General features: G+C 43.3%; 1 protein-coding gene across 1 annotated transcript in view; it reads left to right on the forward strand.

Moving 5' to 3' along the window:
* Positions 1-25601, forward strand: part of ARHGAP6 (Rho GTPase activating protein 6) — a 295952-nt gene that overhangs the window by 260101 nt on the left and 10250 nt on the right. The window contains exons 5-10 of the mRNA XM_088481200.1: positions 3031-3226; positions 4326-4381; positions 6863-7013; positions 9170-9318; positions 12904-13083; positions 17088-17185. Coding sequence (XP_088337326.1) covers positions 3031-3226; positions 4326-4381; positions 6863-7013; positions 9170-9318; positions 12904-13083; positions 17088-17185 — 830 coding nt within the window. The remainder of the gene's footprint in view (positions 1-3030; positions 3227-4325; positions 4382-6862; positions 7014-9169; positions 9319-12903; positions 13084-17087; positions 17186-25601) is intronic.

The raw sequence follows: 25601 nt of genomic DNA on the forward strand, positions 1-25601 counted from the left end.
GGGTGAGATATGCTGCATCCCATAAAGGTGAATCCCATAAAATGGGTCACTAACATCCCTAATGCTAACACATTAAGTCAACTTTATCTAGGACTTGCCTCTCATAGTGCCCATTCTGATATGTAGACAGAAATGTAGGAACCTGGGCTGATGATTAAAAACACCAAAGGGCAGATGGGTGGTGTGCAAATACCAAACAGAAGGAATCTCAGTCTTCAAGTGTACAATATACAGCCATGGCCAAAGGTTTTGAGAATGACACAAGTATTGGTTTTCACAAAGTTTGCTGCTTCAGTGTTTTTAGACCTTTTTGTCAGATGATACTATGGTATACTGAAGTAAAATTTCATAAGTGTCAAAGGCTAGATTGACAATTACATTAAGTTTATGCAGAGAGTCAATATTTGCAGTGTTGACACTTCTTTTTTAAGACCTCTGCAATTCGCCCTGGCATGCTGTCAATCAACTCCTGGGCCACATACTGACTGATGGCCGCCCATTCTTGCCTAATCAATTCTTGGAGTTTGTCAGAATTTGTGGGTTTTTGTTTGTCCACCCACCTCTTGAGGATTGACCACAAGTTCTTAATGGGATTAGGTCTGGGGAGTTTCCTGGCCATGGACCCAAAATGTTGATTTTTGTTCCCCGAGTCACTTAGTTATCAATTTTGGCTTATGGCAAGCTACTACATCATGCTGGAAAAGGCATTGTTTGTCAAGAAACTGTTCTTGGATAGTTGGTAGAAGTTGCTCTTGAAGGATGTTTTGGTACCATTCTTTATTCATGGCTGTTTTCTTAGGCAAAATTGAATGGTCTCAGGATGGTTTACTGTTGGCATGACACAGGATGAAGACTTTTGGATGATGGCCTGGTGTCAAGAAGGGCAGCAAAGAACCACTTCTCTCCAGGAAAACTATAATGGACAGACTGATATTCTGCAAAAGAGACAGGGATTGGACTGCTGTGGACTGGATTAAAGTTATTTTCGCTGATGAATCCCCTTTCATATTGTATGGGGCATCTGGAAAAATGCTTGTCCGGAGAAGGAGCACTACCATCACCCCTGACGAGAGAGAGGAGTGAGCAAAGGAACAGTATTCCTCCAAGCTGTCTAGTTTTCACAGAACATCCTGGCGACAAACTAAGAGGTCTTGGCTGGCCAGACGTCCAGCTTCTAAGCCAGATGACAAATACTCGGCCTGATGGGTGGGGAGGCCGACTTCTTCAATTTGTGGATTACTGGCATTAAACAACAGATGCCTGGGTACGAGAAGTGGTCTCTCAGGGGTATGTCCTCACCTACCGGAGGCATCCTCCCCAGAAGTTTTTTTTCCCCAGATCCTCCATCAGGTGCGGTCAAGGCCTTGGCCCTTCAGGAGGATATTCACTCTGCTGCAGGCAGGGGTAATAATCCCTGGTCCTGTGTTGCAACAAGTAAGGGATTATTGTTCCAATGTATATTCGGTTCAGAAACTGAATGGGTCTTATTGCCCTATTCTAAATCTAAAAACCCTCAACAGGTTTATCCATGTACCCAAATTCTGTATGGAAACTCTCCGGATTTTATGGTTTCCTGGACATTCAGGTTGTGTATCTGCATGTTCCTATTACGCCATCCTACCAGCAATTTCTATGGTTTGCTGTCCTACAACAACATTACCAATTTCAGGCACTGCCCTTTGGCCTATCAATGACCCCCCCGAGTAGTTATTAAGATAATGGCAGTCATGACGGCTTATCTCAGGAAGTCTGGTAGTATTCTGATTCCCTGACACCTAAGTTGTCAGGACATACAAGCCGGAGAGTGGTCTCTCCACCCGGGAGTGTTTCAGCTCTTGGTGAACAAATGGGGTCTACCAGACATACACCTCATGGCATCATGTCGCAACCACAAGGTCCCCATGTACGGGTCCAGGTCCAGAGACCCATCAGCAGCATTTGTGGACGCACTGGCAGTAAGATAGGACTTCAAGCTGTTGTATCTCTTTCCTCCAATTTTCCTCCTCCCAAGAGTCATCAGGAAATTCAAGCAGGAAGGTGGAACAGTAGTGGGTCCATGTAGCAAACACAATGACAGCACATTCTACTTGGTCTGTAGGGCCATCATGGGCATTTTGTCGTGGTGCCCCTGCTGAACAATTGTGCAAGGCAGCCACCTGGTCTTCTGTCCACCCTTTTCTTAGGTTGTACTCCTTTGATACTTTTGCCTCTCAGACTGCTTCCTTTCGGTGATGAGTTCTCCTTTCTGCTCATGAGCGTCCCCACACCCTTAGGGGAACTGCTTTAGGACATCCCCATGGTATCCCTGTGGATCCCTATGGACCCTGAAGAAGAAAATAAGAGTTATGGTAGACTTACCATTGACAACTCTTTTTCTTTGAGGTTCACAGGGCACCCACCCTGACGCACCTGGCTGCATTCTGTATTCTTGCTTTCTGTCACGGATTCCCTCATCTTATGTGAGAGTGCTTCTGGTGTATGATTGTTCTTCCTTCTCCTCTTTCCTTCTCCTGCCTTGAGGCTTGTTTCCAAAACTGAAGGGCTGGGGGCGGGGTATATATGTGAGTGGACCAGAGGCATCCTGGGAGCTGAAAGCTTTAACTGTTTGGTGCCTGAATCTCTCCAAACACATTACCCCAATGGTATTCCTGTGGACCCTATGGACCTTGAAGAAAAAGAGTTATCAATGGTATGTCTACCATAACTCTTATTTTTACACATTAGTTTTCAGTTTCGCTAGCCTAAATTTTAATTTAACATTTTACTGCTTACATTTGTACTATTTCAGGTTATTCACTGGATATGATTTGCTGAAATTTCAGTGAAAACAGGAAAAATCAGGGTGTTATAACATTTTTGACCTGTAGTGTATATTATTTTTTTCTCTTAAAATATTTATAAAACTATTTATTCATGTACCTATATTTCATGTAACAGTAAGATTGTAGTTACAATGTGTAAATTATATATTGGTTGTGTAATAGTAATTGTACTTACATAAACATTTTTTTTTGTGTGTGTGTGTTGTAGGGTGCAATGTCTGTGGACTCCATTACAGATCTTGATGACAATCAGTCTCGACTCCTAGAGGCTCTACAGCTGTCTTTGCCAGCCGAGGCTCAAAGTAAGAAGGAAAAGGAAAGGGATAAAAAGCTCAGTCTGAACCCTATCTACAGACAAGTTCCCAGGCTCGTAGACAGCTGCTGTCTACATTTAGAAAAGAATGGTAAGTGTGAGGCTGATGTTTCCAGACTGTAGGCAAAGGCTTACAGGGCAGTATGGAAACTTAACTGTAAAGTGATACTGTAGGTACAGACTTACATCTATAAATTTGTACTACAGTTGTTTAACAATACTTAAACCTACCTTTCAATAATGTAATGGTCCACAGTTCAAAATGACTGTGTGTGGCTTTTATTTTTTAATATAGTTTTATTTCTGAATGCAATTTATAAGAGGTAATATTAGATTTTGCAGCTGTTGGAAGTGGGGAAGACATTGTTTCAGTAAATTTTTAGGATCAGTACCTCTATACTGAAAAACGGCTGTGGAGAAATGGGTACTAAAGTAACTATAAAAGAAAAGAGTATGACAGATATAATACTTGTTATCCCTCAATTTATAAAATAAAATTGATACACCAATTTATACATTGTCCTTGCAACAGATGTGTTTTTCCGTGTTACACATTTACTGATGTCCACATATCCACATTCATCCTACTTCCTTGTGCGTTAAACAGCCCTCCTAGTCGCGCCATGCTGAGGTGTGACTCTGTAGCACCGAGGGTCTTTTTGTGCGACTTTTTCCCTTCAAATGCATATTATTGGCAAAGCGATGCGAATAGGAAGCAGAAGCAGCTTCTGCTGAATAAAGTGATATGCGGCATGCCTATATTCTGTGTGCGACTGCGGGTGTATCTGCATGGGAAATGCTACGTTACAGTGTTAGTGGCTGTGACACTGTACAGTATAATTTTGCATGCAGTATGTTTAATGCGACTGTTAGCACACAGAGGTAAGATGTATGTGGACACATCTGTATACTGAGAGTGATTAAATAGTGACAGACAATAGGCAGCCCCCAGCTCCTTCCTGCTTTGCTGTCATATTTGTATTTATAAATAATACTGTAAGTTTTTCTTTTGTCCTAACAATAAACAAATTGATTTTTTTGACTAAAAATGAACAAACTTGCTTTTTGCAGAAATCTGTATGGCATCTACAATAAATCTTTTCAGCCCTGTGTACTGAACCACTGAGGATGAAGAAGTAATATTATGACCATAGGGAATTTCTGATAACTTACAGTGTGCTCCATTTCAGGTCTACAAACGGTGGGGATCTTTAGAGTGGGAAGCTCCAAAAAGAGAGTACGACAGGTAATGTATTATCATAAACAGTGGTTCTTCCATTTGTTTTTATTTGATTAATAATGCAATAAATGTCATTAAGGGCTTGCTATTGGACCATAATAAAATGTGTGTGCAAACATTTCATTTATTTAATTAGTTAGGTTTCATGTATTAGTAGCACTAAAGAAATAAATGAGAATTATATTAAATAACAAAAACAGCTCTAACTGGAGCTCTGAATTACTTCTTTAGTCATGAACTTGGAGACCATAAGTATCTGCTTTTCAACTTACCTGCGACTCTAATCAATCTATATTAGACTGACTCCTGTGGTCATTCTTCATTCTTTAGACCTTAGATTGACAGAGACTAATAGACTATGTGCCGCTTCCAGCTACATACCTGAACTGTACACTGTATTTCTTCTAAACTGATCTGCTCTGTTACCTCATCATCAGGATATATCCTTAGCTGTACACTAGATTCTACACCATGCTGTGTCTGTGTAGTCTTAGAACATACTGTATTTCCCTGTCTCACCCTCATGGGCAACTTAATTTCAGTCACTCAGAGACAAGACACAGTTTGCCCCCCCCCTACCATCCTAATGCCCCCCCCTTTCCAAAAATTCTATATTTTCAATTGCAAAGGAACAAATCAAAGACAAAACTGGTGCAGATATTAGAGTTAAACATCTGATGTTCAACGCCATGTTTTATCCCCCTTCCATTGTTATCTTCACTGCCAATGTCAAATGGTTATCTCACACATCTATGGTAAAGGTATCTCCCGTTTATGTGTTCATGTTATAATAACATACTGATCCATTTCTGTGTAGTAAGTTCCATTGTATATATGCATTTCAGGGTAGTAGTTATTTCATTTGTGTTGTATTTATATCAAAATTACACAATTAATTTTCAACTATTCATTTAGTCATGTGGCTCTGTCAGTGGTGTGGACAGACATTAGGTTAGGAGCTACCATCAGTGCGGGCTGTGGGGCGCATATTATATTCACTACATCCTGCGCAGTTCTGAAGTTGGGACAATGGCGGAGGCGCCTCCTGCTTGCTTTTGGAGGAAAGTAACTCCAATTTCTACAGCAGTAATGCCTCTGCTAGACAGATCTCAGCTGCACATTAGAGGTGTGTATCCATTACAAGATCCCAGGACGATGGCACGATTACGACATCGTAATCGTGCCGTCGTCTTCCTAGGGGTGCAGTGCCTACACTGAACGATTGATCGTTCAGTGTAGGCTCGTTAATCATCCCCGATGATAGATGTCAAAAATGACCAGAGGGCGCGCGCATCGCTGGTCATTTTTTACATTTAAATGCCCGATTTGCAGCCGATTACTGAGCGATTGCACTATTATGATGTCTTAATCATGCAATCGCTCAGTAAGGTTGCGTAGTGGCTACGATATGCAAATTAAAAGATAACTTGGAGAGAGATAAAGTACCAACCAATCAGCTTCTATACTTTTACTAGTACTTATACTATAAACCTTTTTTATTAGGAGTCTCTCATTTTTTTTCCCAAATGAAGTCCTTTTTGTTTGTTTACACTTACACTCGATATATCTCCCCTTAAGCCACATATTGCCGGAACAAGTGTGTGCATGACCCTTTTCCTGGTTACAATAACCACCATGCCCATAACTGATTATAGAAACCCTGACATGTTATTCCGACCTGATCCAGACATGGCACCTTATTCATCATCATGCAGGCCAGTTTCACCAGTACCGTACATGCTGAAAATGTTATACAAAAACTTGATCATGTGGTTGGACACTACTGACTATGGGTCTGATACCAAGATGTACGCAATGCCGATATTTTTATCGTTGAGCAATAATCAGTAAACTATGCATGCGTCTAAGTAACACTGCGCATGCATCAAGGTTCATTACCGGAGTCACTTGCATCCACTTTTTACTTGCAGTGTGATTGACAGGCAAGGAGCATTTTGTGGGAGGTACCAGGGAGCGGCTGCAAAGAACGCAGGCTTGTTGCAGCCATTTACATTGCATGTCACAGCCTGCGTCTGCGATCCTGTATGCAGTAAAAATCTCTACGGCGTCTCAGTTACCGCAGCCATTCTGAATAGTCATACGGTTACTCAGAAATGTGATACTGTAATGATCTGTGACCGTCTTTGTACACAGATGCTTGGATTTGCAAAGCCGCAGGTGGGCGTCTCAATCTGCGGCATTTGCATAATTTCACATTGTTCGTACAACTCTGAATCAGGCCCTATAACTGCAGATAGATCAGACAGATTTATAGGAGTGTTAAGAGATATTCTAACATATTGGGGCAACATGTAATAATAAGGTTAATAATATTATTATGTTTTGGTACAGTATAATCATCTCTTTCCTGGACACAAGTAAGCAGCAGGGTGCTGTGTTTACTGTACTGTACGTTGCTTGCATCATGCGTTTGGAATCCCTTTACAATACAGCCTATGTGAACACGACTTGTGTGATGTTTTCTAGTTACGTGAAGAGTTCGACCGCGGCGTTGATGTTGTTTTAGAAGAAGAACACAGTGTCCATGATGTTGCTGCCTTGTTGAAAGAATTTCTTAGAGATATGCCTGATCCTCTTCTGACCAGAGAACTGTACACACCGTTTATACATACTATAAGTACGTTATGACAAGTGTGATACTTGTGCTGGTAACAAGTATGGTATGACAAGTTCCAGTAGCTTCTATCAGGAACCTTATATAAACCATCTATTTAGTAGTACAGGGTTTTCAGGCAATTCGCAACAGCACATTGTATTTTTAGTTAACACTGTTTAGTCATTTTCTATTCTTTATACTACGTAGGAGTTGTTCCCCAAAAGCTTCTGAAACGGAATATGTTATTATAGTTTTATTCCTCTACTTTTGGTATTTTAGGGAATAATACACTAGAAGCAGAATAATAAAACTAATAACATATTCCATTTAAGAATCTTTTCGGGAATTATTCCTAAGTAATATAAAGAATAAAACATGACTAAACAGTGTATATGCAGTTGCTCACAAGAATATTAAATAGATTGATAGTTGCTTTACTGTATGATACTATGTAACATGTTTACCCAATGTTGTTAGTGTAATCTGTATTAGTGTTAAGTAGCACTGGTATATTAGACCCGTTAATTGCCGGATTGCTAGCTATTGTACAGGTTTTTTCCTCTCTCTTCCTCCATGTTTCCTGTCTCCCCCAATTCCTCCCATCTCCCCCCTATTCTTCCACCATTCCTCCCGTCTCCCCTATTTTTCCTCTATTCCTCCCATCTCCCCCCATTCCTCCCATCTCCCCCCTATTCTTCCACCATTCCTCCCATCTCCCCCCATTCTTCCCATCTCCCCCCTATTCTTCCTCTATTCCTGCCATCTCCCCCTATTCTTCCCCCATTCCTCCCGTCTCCCTCTATTCCTGCCATCTCCCCCTATTCTTCCCCCATTCTTCCCGTCTCCCTCTATTCTTCCTCTATTTCTCCCATCTCCCCCCATTCCTCCCATCTCCCCCTATTCTTCCACCATTCCTCCCATCTCCCCCCATTCCTCCCATCTCCCCCCTTATTCTTCCTCTATTCCTCCCATCTCCCCCTATTCCTGCCATCTCCCCCCTATTCTTCTCCCATTCCTCCCGTCTCCCCCTATTCTTCCTCTATTTCTCCCATCTCCCCCTATTCCTCCCATCTCCCCCCTATTCTTCCGCCATTCCTCCCATCTCCCCCCATTCCTCCCATCTCCCCCCTATTCTTCCTCTATTCCTCCCATCTCCCCCTATTCCTGCCATCTCCCCCCTATTCTCCCATTCCTCCCGTCTCCCCCTATTCCTGCCATCTCCCCCCTATTCTTCTCCCATTCCTCCCGTCTCCCCCTATTCCTGCCATCTCCCCCCTATTCTTCTCCCATTCCTCCCGTCTCCCCCTATTCCTGCCATCTCCCCCCTATTCTTCCCCCATTCCTCCCGTCTCCCCCTATTCTTGCCCCTTTTCCTCCCATCTGCCCATATTCTTGCCCCTATTCTGACCTAATAAAACAAAGTAATGTGTGATATCAAAAGGTTTAATGTTCAATGCAACTGCCGCATGAATAATAATAATTCACTTAGCGGTTATACCACCCGTACCACCATTATTATTACTATACAGTCTCACACTCACCAGTGCTATCAGCCACCACACTCCCATCAGTACTGATAGTGTAAGCAGCCACTAGATGCTCCCCCCATCCTGTAGCCCTTCATTGTGTGCTACTGGTGTCGTCTGAGCTACATCTGGCAGATATCAGAAGAATAGGGGCAGTTCCATATATATAGCAGCCATGTGTGGCTTGTGGGCAGGAAGATGTACATGGTGGGGTGGGCTCTGTCTGTCTAGCAGCACTAAGTGGTATATTTACTAAAGTGAGAGTTTTTAGAAATGGAGCTGTTGCCGATAGCAACAAATCAGATTCTACTTAACATTTAACTTGCACCTTCTAGAAAATAATAGCTAGAATCTGATTGGTTGCGATGGGCAACTTCTCCACATCTATAAACTCTCACCTTAGTAATTAAACCCCTAAGAGTACTGAGCAAGGGCAGAGTCTGCCCTTATCTCTAGTGCACAACTGCTAGACAGAATTAAAGCTGGTTATACTGTATAATAGATACATACTGTCTGTAGATGCAGGAGCAATAAACAAACACATAAATATGTACAATATATTTATAAGCACACACTTATTGCAGATGTTTAATACAGAGATTGAAGAGTGCGCTCTCTCATAGTGATTGCTTTATCTATCTATATTTTCAGTGTTGGAGCCAGAAGATCAGCTTGCTGCACTGCAGCTTCTAATTTACCTGCTACCTCCTTGCAACTGTGATACTCTCCATAGACTGCTGCATTTCCTGTCTACCGTGGCTAGCCATGCAGATGACACAATTGATAAAGATGGTCAAGAGGTGAGAGTACAATGTGTATATTATATGCATTACATTATAACCCTCTCACGATACGCAATATTTACAGTATATCATATAATATTTATTTCAGTTGACCTAAAATTTATACAGATTAGGAACTTGATACATCCCGCCCCCTAATCTCCAGTCTGAGCCACACTCACTTCTTGTTTCAGCTATGCCCTCTTTTATTATAATTGAAGCTTGGAATGGGCACAGGACCCTCCCTACCCTTTGTTTTTATGTCTGAATTTATTTTGACTACCTGTCATTGCTTCATCTATGTCCTGTTTTTCCCACTCTCTGATACTGAGACAGTTGTTGGGGTATACTAGTGTGGGGAGAGTAAGATCAGCCCTAATAAAGATGGGTTTTCACAGAGAGCTTAAAGAATTGAGGGCTAAGGGAGGGTCTGGTGGGGAAATTCATATGTGTGTGTGTGTGTGTGTGTGTGTATATATATATATATATATATATATATATATATACACATACATATATATATAAAAATTTCTTAAGTGTTGAGTGACTTAAGGTGCGTACACACTTGCCGATACTTTGAACTAGGGGTGTGCACCGGCCACTTTTTTCGTGTTTTGGTTTTGGATCTGGATCATTCTTCGTGTTTTGGATCTGGATTAGTTTTGCCAAAACCACCCTTCCGTGTTTTGGGTTCTGGGTTTTGTGTTTTGGATCTGTATTTTTTTTAAATAAAGCATAAAAACAGCTAAAATCACAGAATTTGTGGGTTTTTCTGCTCCTATGCTATTATTAACCTCAATAACCTTAATTTCCACTCATTTCCAGTCTATTCTGAACACCTCACACCTCACAATAGTGTTTTTATGTCCAAAAGGTTGCACCGAGGTAGCTGGATGACTATGCTAAGCGACACGAGTGGGCGGCACAAACACGTGGCCCATCTAGGAGTGACACTGCAGTGGCAGACAGGATGGTAGTTTGAAAAACTAGGCCCCAAACAGTACATAATGCAAAGAAAAAAAAGAGGTGCAAGATGGAATTGTCCTTGGGCCCTCCCACTCTTATGTTGTATAAACAGGACATGCACACTTTAACAAACCAATTATTTCAGCGCCAGGGTCTGCCACACGACTGTGGCTGAAATGATTGGTTCGTTTGGGCACACACAAAACAAGCTGGCAATTAATCTGTCCCTGCGCAAACTGGCTCTACGGAGGCAAGATGTCGTCCTCATCCTCCTCATTCACCGATTCCTCACCCTCTTCAGTGTTGTGTACATCCTCATCCTCACAGAGTATTAATTCGTCCCCGCTTGAATCCACCACCACAGATCCCTCTGTACGTTCTGGAGGCTGATCTCCCTGGAAGACTTGATAATTCATTTTTATGAACATCATCTTCTCCACATTTTGTGGAAGCACTCTTTCGGAGTACACACTGGAGGGAGGGCAACTCAGGTAAAATAGAGCCAGTTTGTACAGGGGCCTCCAAATTGCCTCTTTTTCCTGCCAGTACAGGTACGGACTGTCTGACATGCCTACTTGGATGCTGTCACCGATGTAATCCTTTAACAGACAGACGCACGCTTGTCGCTGCTGCTTTGAGGATGCAGGTGTGGCTACTGCGCATACATTTCACTCACAAACACAGAAAAAAAGAAGATTATTTTATTTTGGTTGGAGCGCACTTTGGGGGTTACACCACTCTTTAACAGACAGACGCACGCTTGTCGATGCAGGTGCGGCTACAACCCACACATTTCACAAAGACAGAAAAAAAAAGAAGAATTTTTTATTTTTTTTGGAGTGCACTTTGGGGGTTACAGCACCCTTTAAAGGACAAGCCAGCCGGCGCTTTACTTATGACACAGGCGCACGCATGGCGCTGCTCCTTTGTTGATGCACGTGCAACCACAGTGCACACAATTCACAATTGATGCACGTGCGGCTACTGCGCATACATTTCGCACACAAACAGAAAAAAAAGAATTGTTTATTTTTTGTGTTGTGCACTTTGGGGGTTACACCACCATTTAACAGGCTTATGGGACACAGGCGCACGCTTGGAGCTGCTCCTTTGTTGATGCACGTGCAGCCACAGTGCGCACAATTCACAAACACAGAAAATATTTTTTTATTTTGTTTGGAGTGCACTTTGGGGGTTACAGCACCCTTTAACGGTCAAGCCAGCCGGCCCTTTACATATGACACAGGCGCATGCTTGGCGCTACTTTGTTGATAACCGTGCGGCCACAGTTCACACAATTCACAAACACAGAAAATAATTTTTTATTTTGTTTGGAGTGCACTTTGGGGGTTACAGCACCCTTTAACGGTCAAGCCAGTCGGCCCTTTACTTATGACACAGGCGCACGCTTGGCGCTACTTTGTTGATGCACGTGCGGCTACTGCGCACACAATTCACAAACACAGAAAAAATATATATTTTTTTTGCACTTGGGGGGAGCACCCCTGATGGACAGAGCACCCCCTGGACAACACTACAGCACCCCTTTAGGACTGGGACACTGCACAGGACTTTGGAGTGGACAACTGACTGCACAACACAGTCCAGCCAGCCCCTATGGACTTTGGAGGAGTGGACACAGCCCCTATGGACAACAACAGCACAGCACAACACAGCCAGCCCCTATGGAGTTTGGAGGAGTGGACACAGCCCCTATGGACAACAGCAGCACAGCACAACACAGCCAGCTCCTATGGACTTTGGAGGAGTGGACACAGCCCCTATGGACAACAGCAGCACAGCACAACACAGCCAGCCCCTATGGACTTTGGAGGAGTGGACACAGCCCCTATGGACAACAGCAGCACAGCACAGCACTACACTGCACTACACTACACTACACAGCCCAGCCAGCCCTAACTCCCACCCTCCCTCTTCACTGTCCACAGCCGAGTGAAAAAATGGCGCCAAGGCGGGTACTTTATATAGAATTCAAAACCCGCGAGACCCTGAAGGCGGGATGATGACGTTTTGCCTCGATTTCAGATCCGAGTCAGGCGGGAAATGTCGAGCCTGACTCGGATCGGCCTCGGTTCGGGGGGGTTCGGATTTCTGAAATCCAAACCCGCTCACCCCTACTTTGAACGATATTGTTCAAACGTTAACTGTATTGGCCAGTCTGTACTCTAAAACAATGAACAATAACGACCAACGATGCGCGCTCCCGGGGGTCGTTGGTCATTGTCGTTCATCGCCTGAACATGCTGGCCAACCTGATGATATTGTCAGGTTGTTGCATGTTCTGGGATGAGGGAGGGTACCCGGCACTGAACGTTCCTGATATCGTTCAGTGTGTGTGATCAATGTCGTTAACACTCATGGGGCGAATAGTGTGCACGCACCTTTAGTGATAGAAAATATGATAATGTGCAGAGTCCTGAGTTACATGGTAACATTACTGGTCAGTTTAGATTCTGATAGTGATTGTTTTAAAGTTTATAATTATCTGTTTGGTATTGTTAGCTTGTCCAAGCAATAAACAGTGCTACTCTGGACATGGTAGTCATCTTTGCTCATAAAAATGCTATTATGTGCATTCTTCTCATTTTTTGCACTGTCTAATGTGATTTTTATTAGATAACTGGGAACAAAATGACTTCATTAAACCTGGCAACAATATTTGGGCCTAATTTATTGCACAAGCAGAAGTCATCTGACAAAGAGTTTACAGTTCAAAGTACTGCCAGAGCTGAAGAAAGCACAACCATTATCTCTGTGGTGCAGAAGATGATCGAAAATTATGAAAACCTCTTTATGGTAAGTAAAACACGTAGCCAACCCAATAATGAGGTTGGAAACACGATAATTGTAATACATCGGGGTGTTTGTTCTCTTGTAGATCTGTACTTTCATGTATTTATATACTTGAATTCATAAATTAACTACAACCAAAGATCCAAAAATTATAATGTAAAAACTTACAGCAAAAAAGATATAGGACCTCATTCAGAGTCGGTCGTAAGCTGCCGCTCGGTCGTACGCCTAACTACCTCAAAACTGAAAAAGGAAGCAATCGCACGGCCGGCGCTAGCTAGCAGCTAGCGATCGAGTCAGTCGTTGTCAGTCGCTGTATGTTAATTTTCTTCTGATGGATGCGGCCGCTTGTGTTGTGTGCAAATTACATAAAAAATTTACAAAAAAACGCATAGAATAAGCCATCCCCATGAAATATATTTATTCGTATTATTCTCTAATGCAAACGCAACTGAATCTATTACAAGCCAATTAGCAGTGTTATTAGCAACAACAAACGATTATTAGCTGCTTGCATTGTGTGGCACAAAATAGAAACATCAAACATAACATCAATCACATTCGATAGTATTGATTATACTCTGGGGCTTGCGAGAGCACGTACCCAACGTCAAGCTGTACGATCAGCCAGGCCTCTAACCTGCTCGCAGAGTGACGTTTTACTACTTCCGGCCTTCTATGTCGGTCGTAGCAGGAAATTTATGTACGCCCCTAAAACACCCTGAAAACGGTGAGGAACGCCTGCTTTTTCAGACCACCATCCCCCTCAACACCCATAAACGGCCTGTCATGTCAATCAACTCTCGGAAGCCAATTCCTGCTCGTAAGCCGTACTATCGACAGCATTTTGGATCGCAAGGTCTCGTACGCACATGCGCACAACTAAGCGTACGCATGCGTGGTTTGGAAACATCGGAAGCGTACGACCGAGCGGCCCCTTACGACCGACTCTGAATGAGGTACATAGTTATCTTTGAAATGTGCACCGATTGTCTTCAGCTGGCTCTATGTGACTGGTACAGTATATTGTTTTATCGCCCTGGTCAGCACTTAGACAACAGTACATGTATAATTATCATGGTGTGAAACGTGTGGTAGAGTATTCGTTTCTGCGGTGCACACGGGCCCCTGGATCTAGGGGAGCCCACACCGCACAGCCTGCACCCATTATAGTCTTTATGCTTACCTGTCCGTTGTCTCCAGAAGGCTGCTCTGCAGTGCTGGGCCGTCGCTGCAGAGCAGCATAAATCACTGGGAAAATGGCGGCGGCGATTTTCCTGGTGACTCAATACTCAAAACGGCACAGGCGCCATTTTCTTGGAGACCCGTGCACCGCCGGAGAGTGGAGGGGGCCCGCACTGAGTCTGCACACGGGCCCCCTCCTCTCTTAAAATGCCCCTGCATTTTAAAAACATCTTCCATGCCTCTATATTACCCAATCCCAGAATTTCTGATGGATTTTTATTCTTTATTTTCTGGCAGTACTTTATACTGACACAGCAAAGCTGAATACTCCTTTCGTTACTTTTGATCTGATGTTTGTAACCGGGAAATAATAACAATGGAAAAACATTACACAACTTTGTTTGATGTGCAGCCAATTACATTACTGCTTCCCATCATAAATTGTGTATTACATGTGCAAATAGAATTTCAGGGAAAAAATATATATATTAAAACGTTGAAATAACTTTGTGGACATGTACAGATGCTTTATAGTCCAGGGACTAAACAACAAAAGAAAGAAAATAACCTATGGCGCTATGGAAATCAATATGTAAAAATGAGGTTTAAATTACAAATACAAAATAGAGGGACAGATACACCTAGCTGCTGTGTTAAAAGTTGCCAGCAAAAGACTCAAATCAATATCCAAAAAACAGAGTCTCCTAATCTCTTATTAGTGGGTGTGGAACTAATCCAACGTACACATCACTACAATAAATTAATAAATAAATTAATAAGTAAAAATGAATATAAAAATGCAAATATGCTGTTAATAATTTAATAAACCGATCAATTCAATATAGTGAACATATATGATAAAAGTTAAATAAAATTAAAAAAAATCAAAGATTTATACATAATAATGCATAATGTAGGTTCAATACACATTGCACAGTATGCAAAGAATATTATTCAGAAGCTGTGAACCCAAGCACTAAATCAGTCTGACTGAGTGTCGGTGATTATTTATTATATGAAGGTTACAACCGTCAGTTCTTTAGGATACCTTGGTTGCAGCTGCAATAATGTTTCCGATAATAATTCCCGTCAACATTTATCCACATAAATGAGAAATAGAAATAAGTCTTCCAGGACAATTAGGAGAAAAATGAAATAAACAAATGTGATGGATGTGGCACTTGTCATCGACTAAACACGTTTCGGTGAGAGAGTGGTTATATTATGGAGCATAAAGTATGTAGCTACAGTCACATCCGGATAAGCAGAAATGATCTCTACTCCAATATAATGTGTAGGAGGAGAATATTCCTTTAGTTATTGTTCATACAGGCTCCCCGATAAATTCACTAGCAGCGGGTACTTACAGGTGATATATCACAACTCACCGCTGCAGATGCGGGACTCAGCCGCTCCAAGTGCCGTGTTGGATGTGAGATGCTACTTTCGGCTGAAATAGAGGCTGCTCACACTGTGCTTGTCCTGTGGTAATAGAAGCACCCGCTTTGGATGCCTGCGGAGTCTTGTGTGAAAAGCACAGTAATAGCTGCTGCTGCAACCGGTCTCCAAAATTTCACAGAATGATGTTCCCTACTATAGTCCAGGGAGTGCTGCAAAAAGGATAATTTTTATTCCAATCAATTTTATATGGTTTAATCAATGTTAAACAAAAAATATATATATACCAAGCGCAAACTCCTTTAGGGCAACAGTAGTAATATAAATGTCTGAAAACTTGATGTGACTATAAAGCAGTCCATAAAAGACCTGAAAAAGAGTCATCCCTTCAATGACAGTCCTCCTTGAATTGTTCCTCAAAGAGAAGAAAGAGAATTGGCCATTCAGTAGATGTAGGTAGCTTAAATGGAATTGTAATATTCCTACTCACATCTAGGATTAAGGTGTCCATCTCCCCTCGAGTGCATTTTCAGACCGGATGAGTTCTCCTAGGTAGGATGTTCTATGTTGATCATTTGCTCCTCAAAAAAAAGGTTCTTTATCTGTCGCAGTGCGAAGAATCTGCCATCTGATGTAGAAGACTTTCCTCCAAGTCTTTCCAAAACTGTCAGTTTTCAAACACAGCCTGTAAAGTGACAGTTAGGAGCTGATTGGTTGGTGCTATTTATCTCCAATTTTATCTCTCTCAAAGCATTATTAAATCTCCCCCTTTGTTTCTTGGAGGAATTAGAGCCAAAAACTGATTTTGATTGGAGATTGTGCTCATCTCAAACAGCACCAAAAATGGTGGTATATATGACCGCAAGTGTAACATCCACAACAATACAGCTCCCAGCAGGATGACCTCTCCGTCTGTCTTCGTATTTACTAATTTACTAGTCTATTCAGTCAACTTTCTTGTCTAGGATACACCAGCGCAGTTACAGTATTTCTGTGTTTTATACAGTTTATGTAACAGCCTAGGAGATATATTTACTAAAGTGCGGGTTTTTAGCAGTGGAGTTGTTGCCCATAGCAACCAATCAGATTCTACTTATCATTTATCTAGCACCTTCTAGAAGATAATAGCTAGAATCTGATTGGTTGCTTTGAGCAACAACTTCACTTCTAAAATTCCACACTTTAGTAAATGTACCCCTAGGTGTTCATAAGTTGCAGCAGACACACTATAAATAAAGGGTATTTACGTTCTTTGTTATAATAACAACATTGAGCTTCTTTTTTGTTCCGGGTCACTGGTAATGCACATGAGAACACACAAGATATATTTTTGTGTTAATTAGCTCAACTATATATTTTTATGACTAGAAATTTGGCTCATCTTGGACTAATGTTTTCATATATATATTTTGTGGTTATTTTAGGTCCCTGCTGATTTACAGAATGAAGTTCTCATTAGTCTTTTAGAGACTGACCCTGATGTGGTGGACTATTTACTAAGAAGAAAAGCCTCCCAATCCTCGTAAGTAAATCTGTTTGTAGTTTACTTTTCAAATTGTGCTGGGAATGTTTCTATTTTGAGTGGAAATGTTTATCAGGCTCCAGTTGTGGGTCCCTAGTGTTTTTGGTTAGTATTAATGAAGCCATACACATAGGAGATCATTGTTGTAGATAATCAGTCATTTGTATAAATACGCACTGTGCTCTATATTCTGAGCACTCCATTTCCTGTTTTGTATTTTTTAAATATTTGGTTTAACGTTTTTTCAGAAAGTCAAAACTATCCGAAAAAGAACAAATAATGGAGATTTAACCTGTAACAAAAATGTAAAAAGTTAAAACATTTCCTATACATGCAATGTATGGATTTACAGTAGGTTTTTCTATTTATTAAATCTATTGGCAATGCTTTGTGCAAACAATTAGCTCAACTATATTCCCATAGTATGAAAATATCAATATCATTTTAAATTGTCATAGAACAGATTCAACAATTTATTTTACAGAAAATCTAGCATTTCGCCCCATGCCAATGACATCGGCTTTACAGCCATTTCATCCATTGTTTTCTAGTGGCCATTGAACATATTACATATTGGACAGTTGGCACAATGTTGTCCAAGATTTTTAGTTTGACCGTAACGCAGGTGTCAAATCGTAACACAGGTGTCCTAAGCGAGCTCAGAGGACTTCCCATGGAGCAGAAGGGCTGATACATGAAACAAGGGGGATGCGGTCAATGGACCTGATTCAGCAAGGATCGCTATTGTGATTACGCACGCAGTATTACTGCAAAGATATTCTAATGATTGCAATCGCATTGCCATACGCAGTCTAACATAAGGACACCCCCCTTACCTTACACACATCCATAATACTTTGCAAGTCTGCAAAACCATCGGTAACATTGAGTACAATCACAGCCTCAAACACATTTGCACATGGTCTGATCTTACTCAGAAATTGCTAACCTCATCGCATGCAGTGGAAGCCCAAGCTGTGTATGGCATCGCAATGGATAATTTATTCACGCCCCTGTAATGGCGTTCATATGCACTGGCACACCTGCGTTTCACTGACCACCCCCACGTCACCAACACCATATGGTACTTCCTGCCAATCACTCTGTGATGGGTCAGCGTAGTCACTGTGATCGCAGTGGAGTGTTCGTGCACTGTGATGCATACGCAGAACGTAACAATCGGCCGATTGCGTGCGTAATCTTTATAGCGATTCTTGCTGAACCAGGCCCATTATCCTGACCGCGGGTATTCCGGCGCTCAGAATGCTGGCGCCGGCATCCTGACTGCTGGAATCCTGAAGGTAATTAGCAGGGTTGAGGGGAGGGTTAGGGTTAGGCACTAGGGGGAGGGTTTGGGTTAGCCACTAACGGTCGAGGGTTAGGTTTAGGGTGCGGGGAGGTTAGGTTTAGGCACTAGGGAGGGAGGTTAGGGTAGGGAGAGGGGGAGGGTTAGGATACCTGAAAGGTGTCAGTATCCTAACCCTGTCGGGGGGATTCCGACCACCTGGATCCCGAGCATCCTGTACCCATTCCAATACAAGGACCTACATAATATTGGGTCTCATTCAGACCCGCATCGTAAGCGCCGATGCACCCGCAAGCGGGTCGATGTAGAGGCCCTGCGCATGCGCAGCGGCCGCACTGCGCGTGCGCAAGCCCCGGAGCGAGAGAGAAATTCTCTTGCTCCGGGGCTTACTACAAAAGGGACAGCTGTCGATGGTGATCGACAGCTAGCACCGTTTTGTAGGCGGGGCGGGGGGGGGTGGCTTGCCAAATGGAGGCGTTCCCGACAGAACGCCTGCCGTTTGGGGGCGGCCCCACTGACATCACTCGTGATGTCATTGGTGAGCTACCATCTCTAATAGAGCCGAAAGCTCACTGGGGCTTGCGGCAGACGAGACCCTACCACGAGGGTCTCGTTGCAAGCCCCGATGGTCGCGATGGTCTTGACCATCGCGACCATCAACCTGGCCACTCGCTAAAGCTGTGGGTGGTCACCCACAGCTTAGCGATCGGCCAGGAGGCCGGCTCATTTTACAAATGCGGCCGCCCTCATTCAGAGCGAGCGCTCGCATTTTGCGAGCGGCTCTGAATGAGGTCCTGTGTCATGTTGTGTGATGTCATCCTCTGTCTCTAGAACTATTGCAAACAACATGTACTATGCATTTGCGTGGAACAGTAAATGGCCCACAGGAAGAATTTATAAAAGGTGGGACCAATCAATGCCCTATATATTTAAATCAGCAGAGATTGCTAACATTATATTCTGCAATTCTTATCAGCAGTGATACCCAGGATAATGTACCACCAATTCCACTCTGTACATGAAAGAAATTATATCAGCAGATCCCCAAATATATTGTCCAGCATTACCCCTATAATATAACGGAATGGGTACGGGATGCCTAACCCCAATGCCTAAACCTAACCTCACCGTTCCCGCACCCTAAACCTCCCCTCTTGGTGCCTAACCCTATCTCTCCCCCTAGTGCCTAATCCTAACCCCCAACCCAGCTAATTACCTTTGAGACTCCAGCAGTCGGGATGCCGGTGCCAGGACTCTGACAGGTGTTGGGATTCTGGTGCCAACATTCTGAGCACCGGAATCCCCGCAGTCGGGATATTGACCGCATCCCTGATAAAACATATTAGAATTGCTCCATTAGATTTTATAACAGCAGTGTCCCCCCGACTTTTACAGCATCAATACTGTCTTATAAATCAAATAATATTGTGCCTAATTGAAATGCAGTTGGCTGTTTAAAATTTCACCATGATTGGTACTGATTAATTAATATATGCATTTGATAAACAATAGTTGAGCAGTAACAGATTGTAATCTGTGGTGATGGGGAGGAGAGTGACACGGGTGCTTTATCACCTTCTTTCATTCTTGTTTAATCTGTGCATAGTGGAGCTGAGTAGCACACAATGCTGATGTTCATGTAGTTGAGCAATTTTTTGGCTTCTGCGCATGCGTGAACATTTCTGAAACCCCCCATGGCACATGCATTACACTTAGTGTACGCACAAAGGTGCTGTTGTGATTGGGACAGATGGCATCAGAACTATTGGGGAAAATGAATGGGTGTTCCTGGGCAGTGATTGGGAGGTCACACAAATAGGCTGTTCAGTGGGCGTGTTGTGGGCGCGTCAATACAAGCGGCTGTGTTAACAGACACAGGTTCCCAGCAGTTAGAACAGTGTTGGCTAACCTTGACACTCCAGCTGTTATGGAACTACATAACCCAGCATGCACTGCTACAGTTTTGCTATTAGGGCATGCTAAAACTGTGGCAGGGCATGCTGGGATATATAGTTCCACAACAGCTGGAGTGTCAAGGTTAGCCAACACTGAGTTAGAATCTTGACGCCAGCATCCTGACAGGGTTAGGATACCGACACCTGCCAGTAAGTACCCCTAAACATAACCCTCCATCCCCGCAGCCTAAACCTAACCCTCCCCCATGCAACCTAAACCTCACCTTCCTCGCTTCGCAGCCTAACCCTCCCCCTAGTGCCTAACCCTCCCCCTAACCCCAATACTTACTGTCGGGATGCTGGCACCGGGATTCTGAGCGGTGTCACCTACACCCCCACCCGCACATGCAGGGGAGGGGGGTCTGAGGACTCAGAAACCCCCCTAATGATCCAATTTTTTTTTTCAGAGAATGATACAGCGCTCCTTCTCCGACCTCTGCTTTACAGTGCAGCTCTCTGCACTGCGAACACTGGCCACTGAAGAAATCAGAGGCTAAAAAAGCCTCAGATCGCTTCAGAGGCCAGCGTTCCCAGTGATGCACTGCGCGGGTGACGTCATGACTTCACCCGTGATGTGAGGAGCCTGCTGGATCTAGACAGATCCAGTCAGAGGTAGCGGCACAGCGGGAGCCAGCCGGAGTAGGAGCCAACGTGGTGAGGTAAGTACTTGGTGCGGGGGGGCGGCACTGTATAACGGGCACTACTTTAGGGGGCCTTGCATAACGGGCACTACTTTAGGGGGCCTTGCATAACGGGCACTACTTTAGGGGGCTTTGCATATGGGGCACTACATAATGGGAACTACTTTAGGGGGCCCTGCATAAGGAGCACTACTTTAGGGGGACTGCATGTGGGTCAAAACTACAGGGGACATGGCATAAGGTGCGCTGTATATGGGGCAAAACTACTAGGGGCACTGCATAAGGGTCACAATACAGATACACATAACTAAAAATGGGGGTGTATCTCACATATACATGTATATAATTTGGAAACCCCCCATAAAAATCCTGCGTTTGCCACTGACCCCCTCCCCAAATTTTTGACACATTTTAAGAAACCCACATACTTTGCTTTTGGCCACTAACTAGACTTCTATCCAATATTATTTGCATTTTTTTGGGATACAGGCTGATTTCCCCACTGTCACCCACACTTAACAAGGGTATTACCCAGGGTTACCTACTTTCAGGTCTGCGTCCGCATCACAGCAGGGTGTAGCAATGAGTGGGCAGTGTTGGGGGCGTGGTGGCTCAATCGAGTCATCGTGGCCCCGCCCCTGCTGTACAGAGACGATGTTACAGGCACTGTACAGCAGGGGCGGGGTTACAATGACGCGATTCAGGCAGTGATCAAGGGAAATATTATGTGTGGGCCCCTCCTGGGGCCCCTACAACCTCAGGGCCCGTCACAGCTGTGCCCCTAGTCCCCCCCCCCTCCCTGTTGCCGGGCCTAGGTGTATGCACTAACTATAGACATTGTACTTCTGAAACTACATGTCATTTAGTGAGAGTTTCCACACATTACTGGAAATGTGTGCTGTATGATCATGTGGCCTGCATATGGTACAGAGTTTAAATGCCAGGGTCAGTGTTTTCCCTTCCTGAATTTCCAAAAGTGAAGAGTTAATTGTAAATGATGGGTAAATGTATACCATATCTGCTTACATCAATAGTGTTCTTGTCAGTATGCAGAATCCTGTTCCTCTGTCTAAGGTATTACAGGAAAGAAAGTTAAAATTACTCTGCACAACATTTACATCAAAGTGCATCATTACTTCAGAGAATGTGATTCTTCCTTCCTTCCTGACACCCATCTGTCCAGTGAGCTCATTCACGTGTCACGATAATGTTATGTTTAGTGATGAACTTCACTGTCATGTGTGTTGTTTTGGCTTCCTTTCTATTGTTGTACAGTGAAACCCTGTTCTGTAGCCATTACTTGCAGACATATTGCTTACTCAGGGCTAACTATTGTCAAGTCTTTGAGTAGGACACAAAGGCCAAAGACCGCCCATCCAAGCCCATCTATTGTATACAAAAGCAAATAACAGTAGCCTTCCTGACTGCAGTCCCTAAAATACAACATGTACAATAGTGAATGTGGGCCACACACTAACTGATATGTACCATAGCAACAGGTTGGCTTAATGTAATTTCATAAAATGAGTCACAACACCCACACACCTTCAATGTCACAAAGACTAAGTAACCTATTCAGTGGATTATAATGAACTGTAACCAACATTAAAACTGTACAGAATGTATCACCGTATGCGGTCTAGAATAATAGGCTTCATTGCTGCATAATGTTTACACCTTGTCTTTCAAATCACAGCTAAAGTGTTTTTTTGGAGCTTTGGAAAGAAAAATATATATTTCTGGAAACATAAGGGATAAATAGTTCACATAATAATGTCATTCAGTTACATTTGCTTCACATTAAATGCAACTATTGTTTAGCTTTAGCTGAAGCTATCTTTCCAATGGAATAAAGTGGTTTCAAATGGGTTGGGTACAAGATGTCGGCGCTCAGGATCCTGGCGCTTAGAATCCTGACGCCAGCATCCCTACTGCGTTACAATTCCGACAGAAGTAGGTAAGTCCTGGGCTGACCATTTTGGAGCTGGTTGCCATTGTGGCTGGTTGCCCACAGTGTGTGTCCTCCTGCTATAGCATCAGCCTCCCCACAACGTTTTTCGTCCTAATTTCCAATACCAATCTAGGCCCATAGGTCTGGGACTGTTTATTGCATTGGAGGAGAGAGCACACATTCTTTTTCTCACCAATTGCAACCATTTATCAACATTTTAAGCTAAGGAAGCCAGCACATATCATAGTGATCTGTGCAGTGCTTCATCTCTGCAGCCAATTCAGGACGGGTTTAACAGCTGAAGAGTATCGATGTTGGATTGTAAATGACAGTCAAAACCGATGCATAGTATATGCTGTGCAATCCAACGTCAATACCAGGCGTTGTCCATCGGTTTGGAAATAGACCCAAAACTGACTCTTAGTAAATGTACCCCTTAGTCTCCATAGTGCACTATTACGTTTAATCAATATACTGGAGAATAAATGAATCCTGATTTCTAAAGTCTTAAGTTCTGCATTTTGGTGAAAAATAGAGATTCTGCTGTGAGGGCCAGGATTATTTATATAAGCCGGTGGAGGGCTGACAAGGTGCATTTAAGAAGGCATTCCATGTTTCACGGGTGGGTACAAAGACTTTTTCTTCTTGCAAAAGGACCTGATTTGTTCTTTTGTTATGGATATATGCTTAGATATGCGCCAAAAAGCTGTTTTCATTCACTTCAATAGACTGCTAAAGCAAAAACAAACAAAAAACTATCTTCTAAAGGTGGGAAAGTGGATCGCGGACCCTTGGGCTAGCTGTATGAGCTGGAGTGTGGATGAAGTTGGGTGATTTCATAATGCTGTTCCTAATGCTGGTATACTAACAGCAGAAGACTGATGTTGGAAAATGGTATTTTATTTATTTAATTATTACCAGTTATCTATATAGCGCACACATATTCCGCAGCCCTGTACAGAGAATATCATACCGTTCACATCTGTCCCTGCCCCAGTGAAGCTTACAATCTATATTCCCTACCACATGCTCGCAAACATACACACTATGGTCAATTTTGTAGGGAGCCAATTAATCTACCAGTATATTTTTTTGGAGTGTGGGAGGAAACCGGAGTACCCGGAGGAAACCCACGCAAGCACAGGGAGAGTATACAAACTCCACACAGTTAGGGCCGTAGCGGGAATCGAACCCATGACCTCAGTGCTGTGAGGCAGTAACGCTAACCATTACACGGTCTGTGGTGCCCACAGCACAGACTGTGAATAGATTCAGGCTAGCAGGATTACCTGCGGCTGCTGCAGAATGTAAAATTTTCAGAGGCAGACTGCCGTGAAATAGAACTGGCTGTCAGAAGTACAATTGAGGCAGTCTGTGAAGCTATACTGGTGCAGGTTTTCTGGATAGCACAGTACTAGAGCAGATTTTTGGATAGCGCTGGAGCAGAATGCTGTTAAGCAATACTGAAGCAGGTTTTCTGTATAGCACTGAAGCTGAATAAAGTGAAGCAATACTGCAACAGGTTGTCTATATATAACGAGCTGAATGCTGTGAAGCAATACTGCTGCAGGTTTTCTGGACAGCACTGGAGCAGAATGCTGTTAAGCAATACTGAAGCAGGTTTTCTATCTAGCACTGAAGCTGAATAAAGTGAAGCAATATTGCAACAGGTTGTCTATATAGCACTGGAGCTAAATGCTGTGAAGCAATTCTGCAGCAGGTTTTCTGGATAGCACTGGAGCAGAATGCTGTTAAGCAATACTGTAGCAGGTTGTCTATATAACACTGGAGCTGAATGCTGTGAAGCAATTCTGCAGCAGGTTTTCTGGATAGTACTGGAGCAGAATGCTGTTTAAGCAATACTGAAGCAGGTTTTCTGTATAGCACTGAATAAAGTGAAGCAATACTGCAACAGGTTGTCTATATAGCACTGGAGCTAAATGCTGTGAAGCAATACTGCAGCAGGTTTTCTAGATTGCACTGAAGCAGAATGCTGTGAAGCAATACTGGAGCAGATACTAAGCCAGGATCCAGGACACTGATTCTCAGAGAGAGATGGAATTCTGGCAATGAGCCGTCAACAGTTCCTGGTATAAATAGGGCACCCTTAGAACTGATAAACTGGATGAATCATGTGACCAAAGTTGTTGGAGAGTGGTTTGTCAGAGCAAATCATGTGAAACTGTCCACGATGGTGGTTCCCATGATACAGAACAGCAGGAACTGCACATTGCAGATGAGTGTCAACACGTCTCAGTGATACTGCAGGTGGCCAGTGGGTACACAGATGACAGTAAGGTAACACTGCCGGAGCCAGTAACGGGAACCCAGACCCCGATGTGCAAGGCTGTAACTAGGAGTGTGCAAGTGGTGCTGACGCACAGATTGCAGCGCCCTGTGGGCTGGTAGTTCTCTACTTACCAGAGCCAGCGGCATTATCAGCAGCCCTGTCCCCTAGGTGTGATGTAATGACTTCACGGGTGTAGGGGGTGGGTCCTGCACAGGGCACAGTGCCGGCTTGCTATGGCAGTGCCAATGTGCGACAAGCATTAACAAAACCAAA

The sequence above is a fragment of the Taudactylus pleione genome, unplaced genomic scaffold, assembly GCF_031769625.1.
Source record: "Taudactylus pleione unplaced genomic scaffold, aTauple2 ptg000265l, whole genome shotgun sequence".
Lineage (NCBI taxonomy): Eukaryota > Metazoa > Chordata > Amphibia > Anura > Myobatrachidae > Taudactylus > Taudactylus pleione.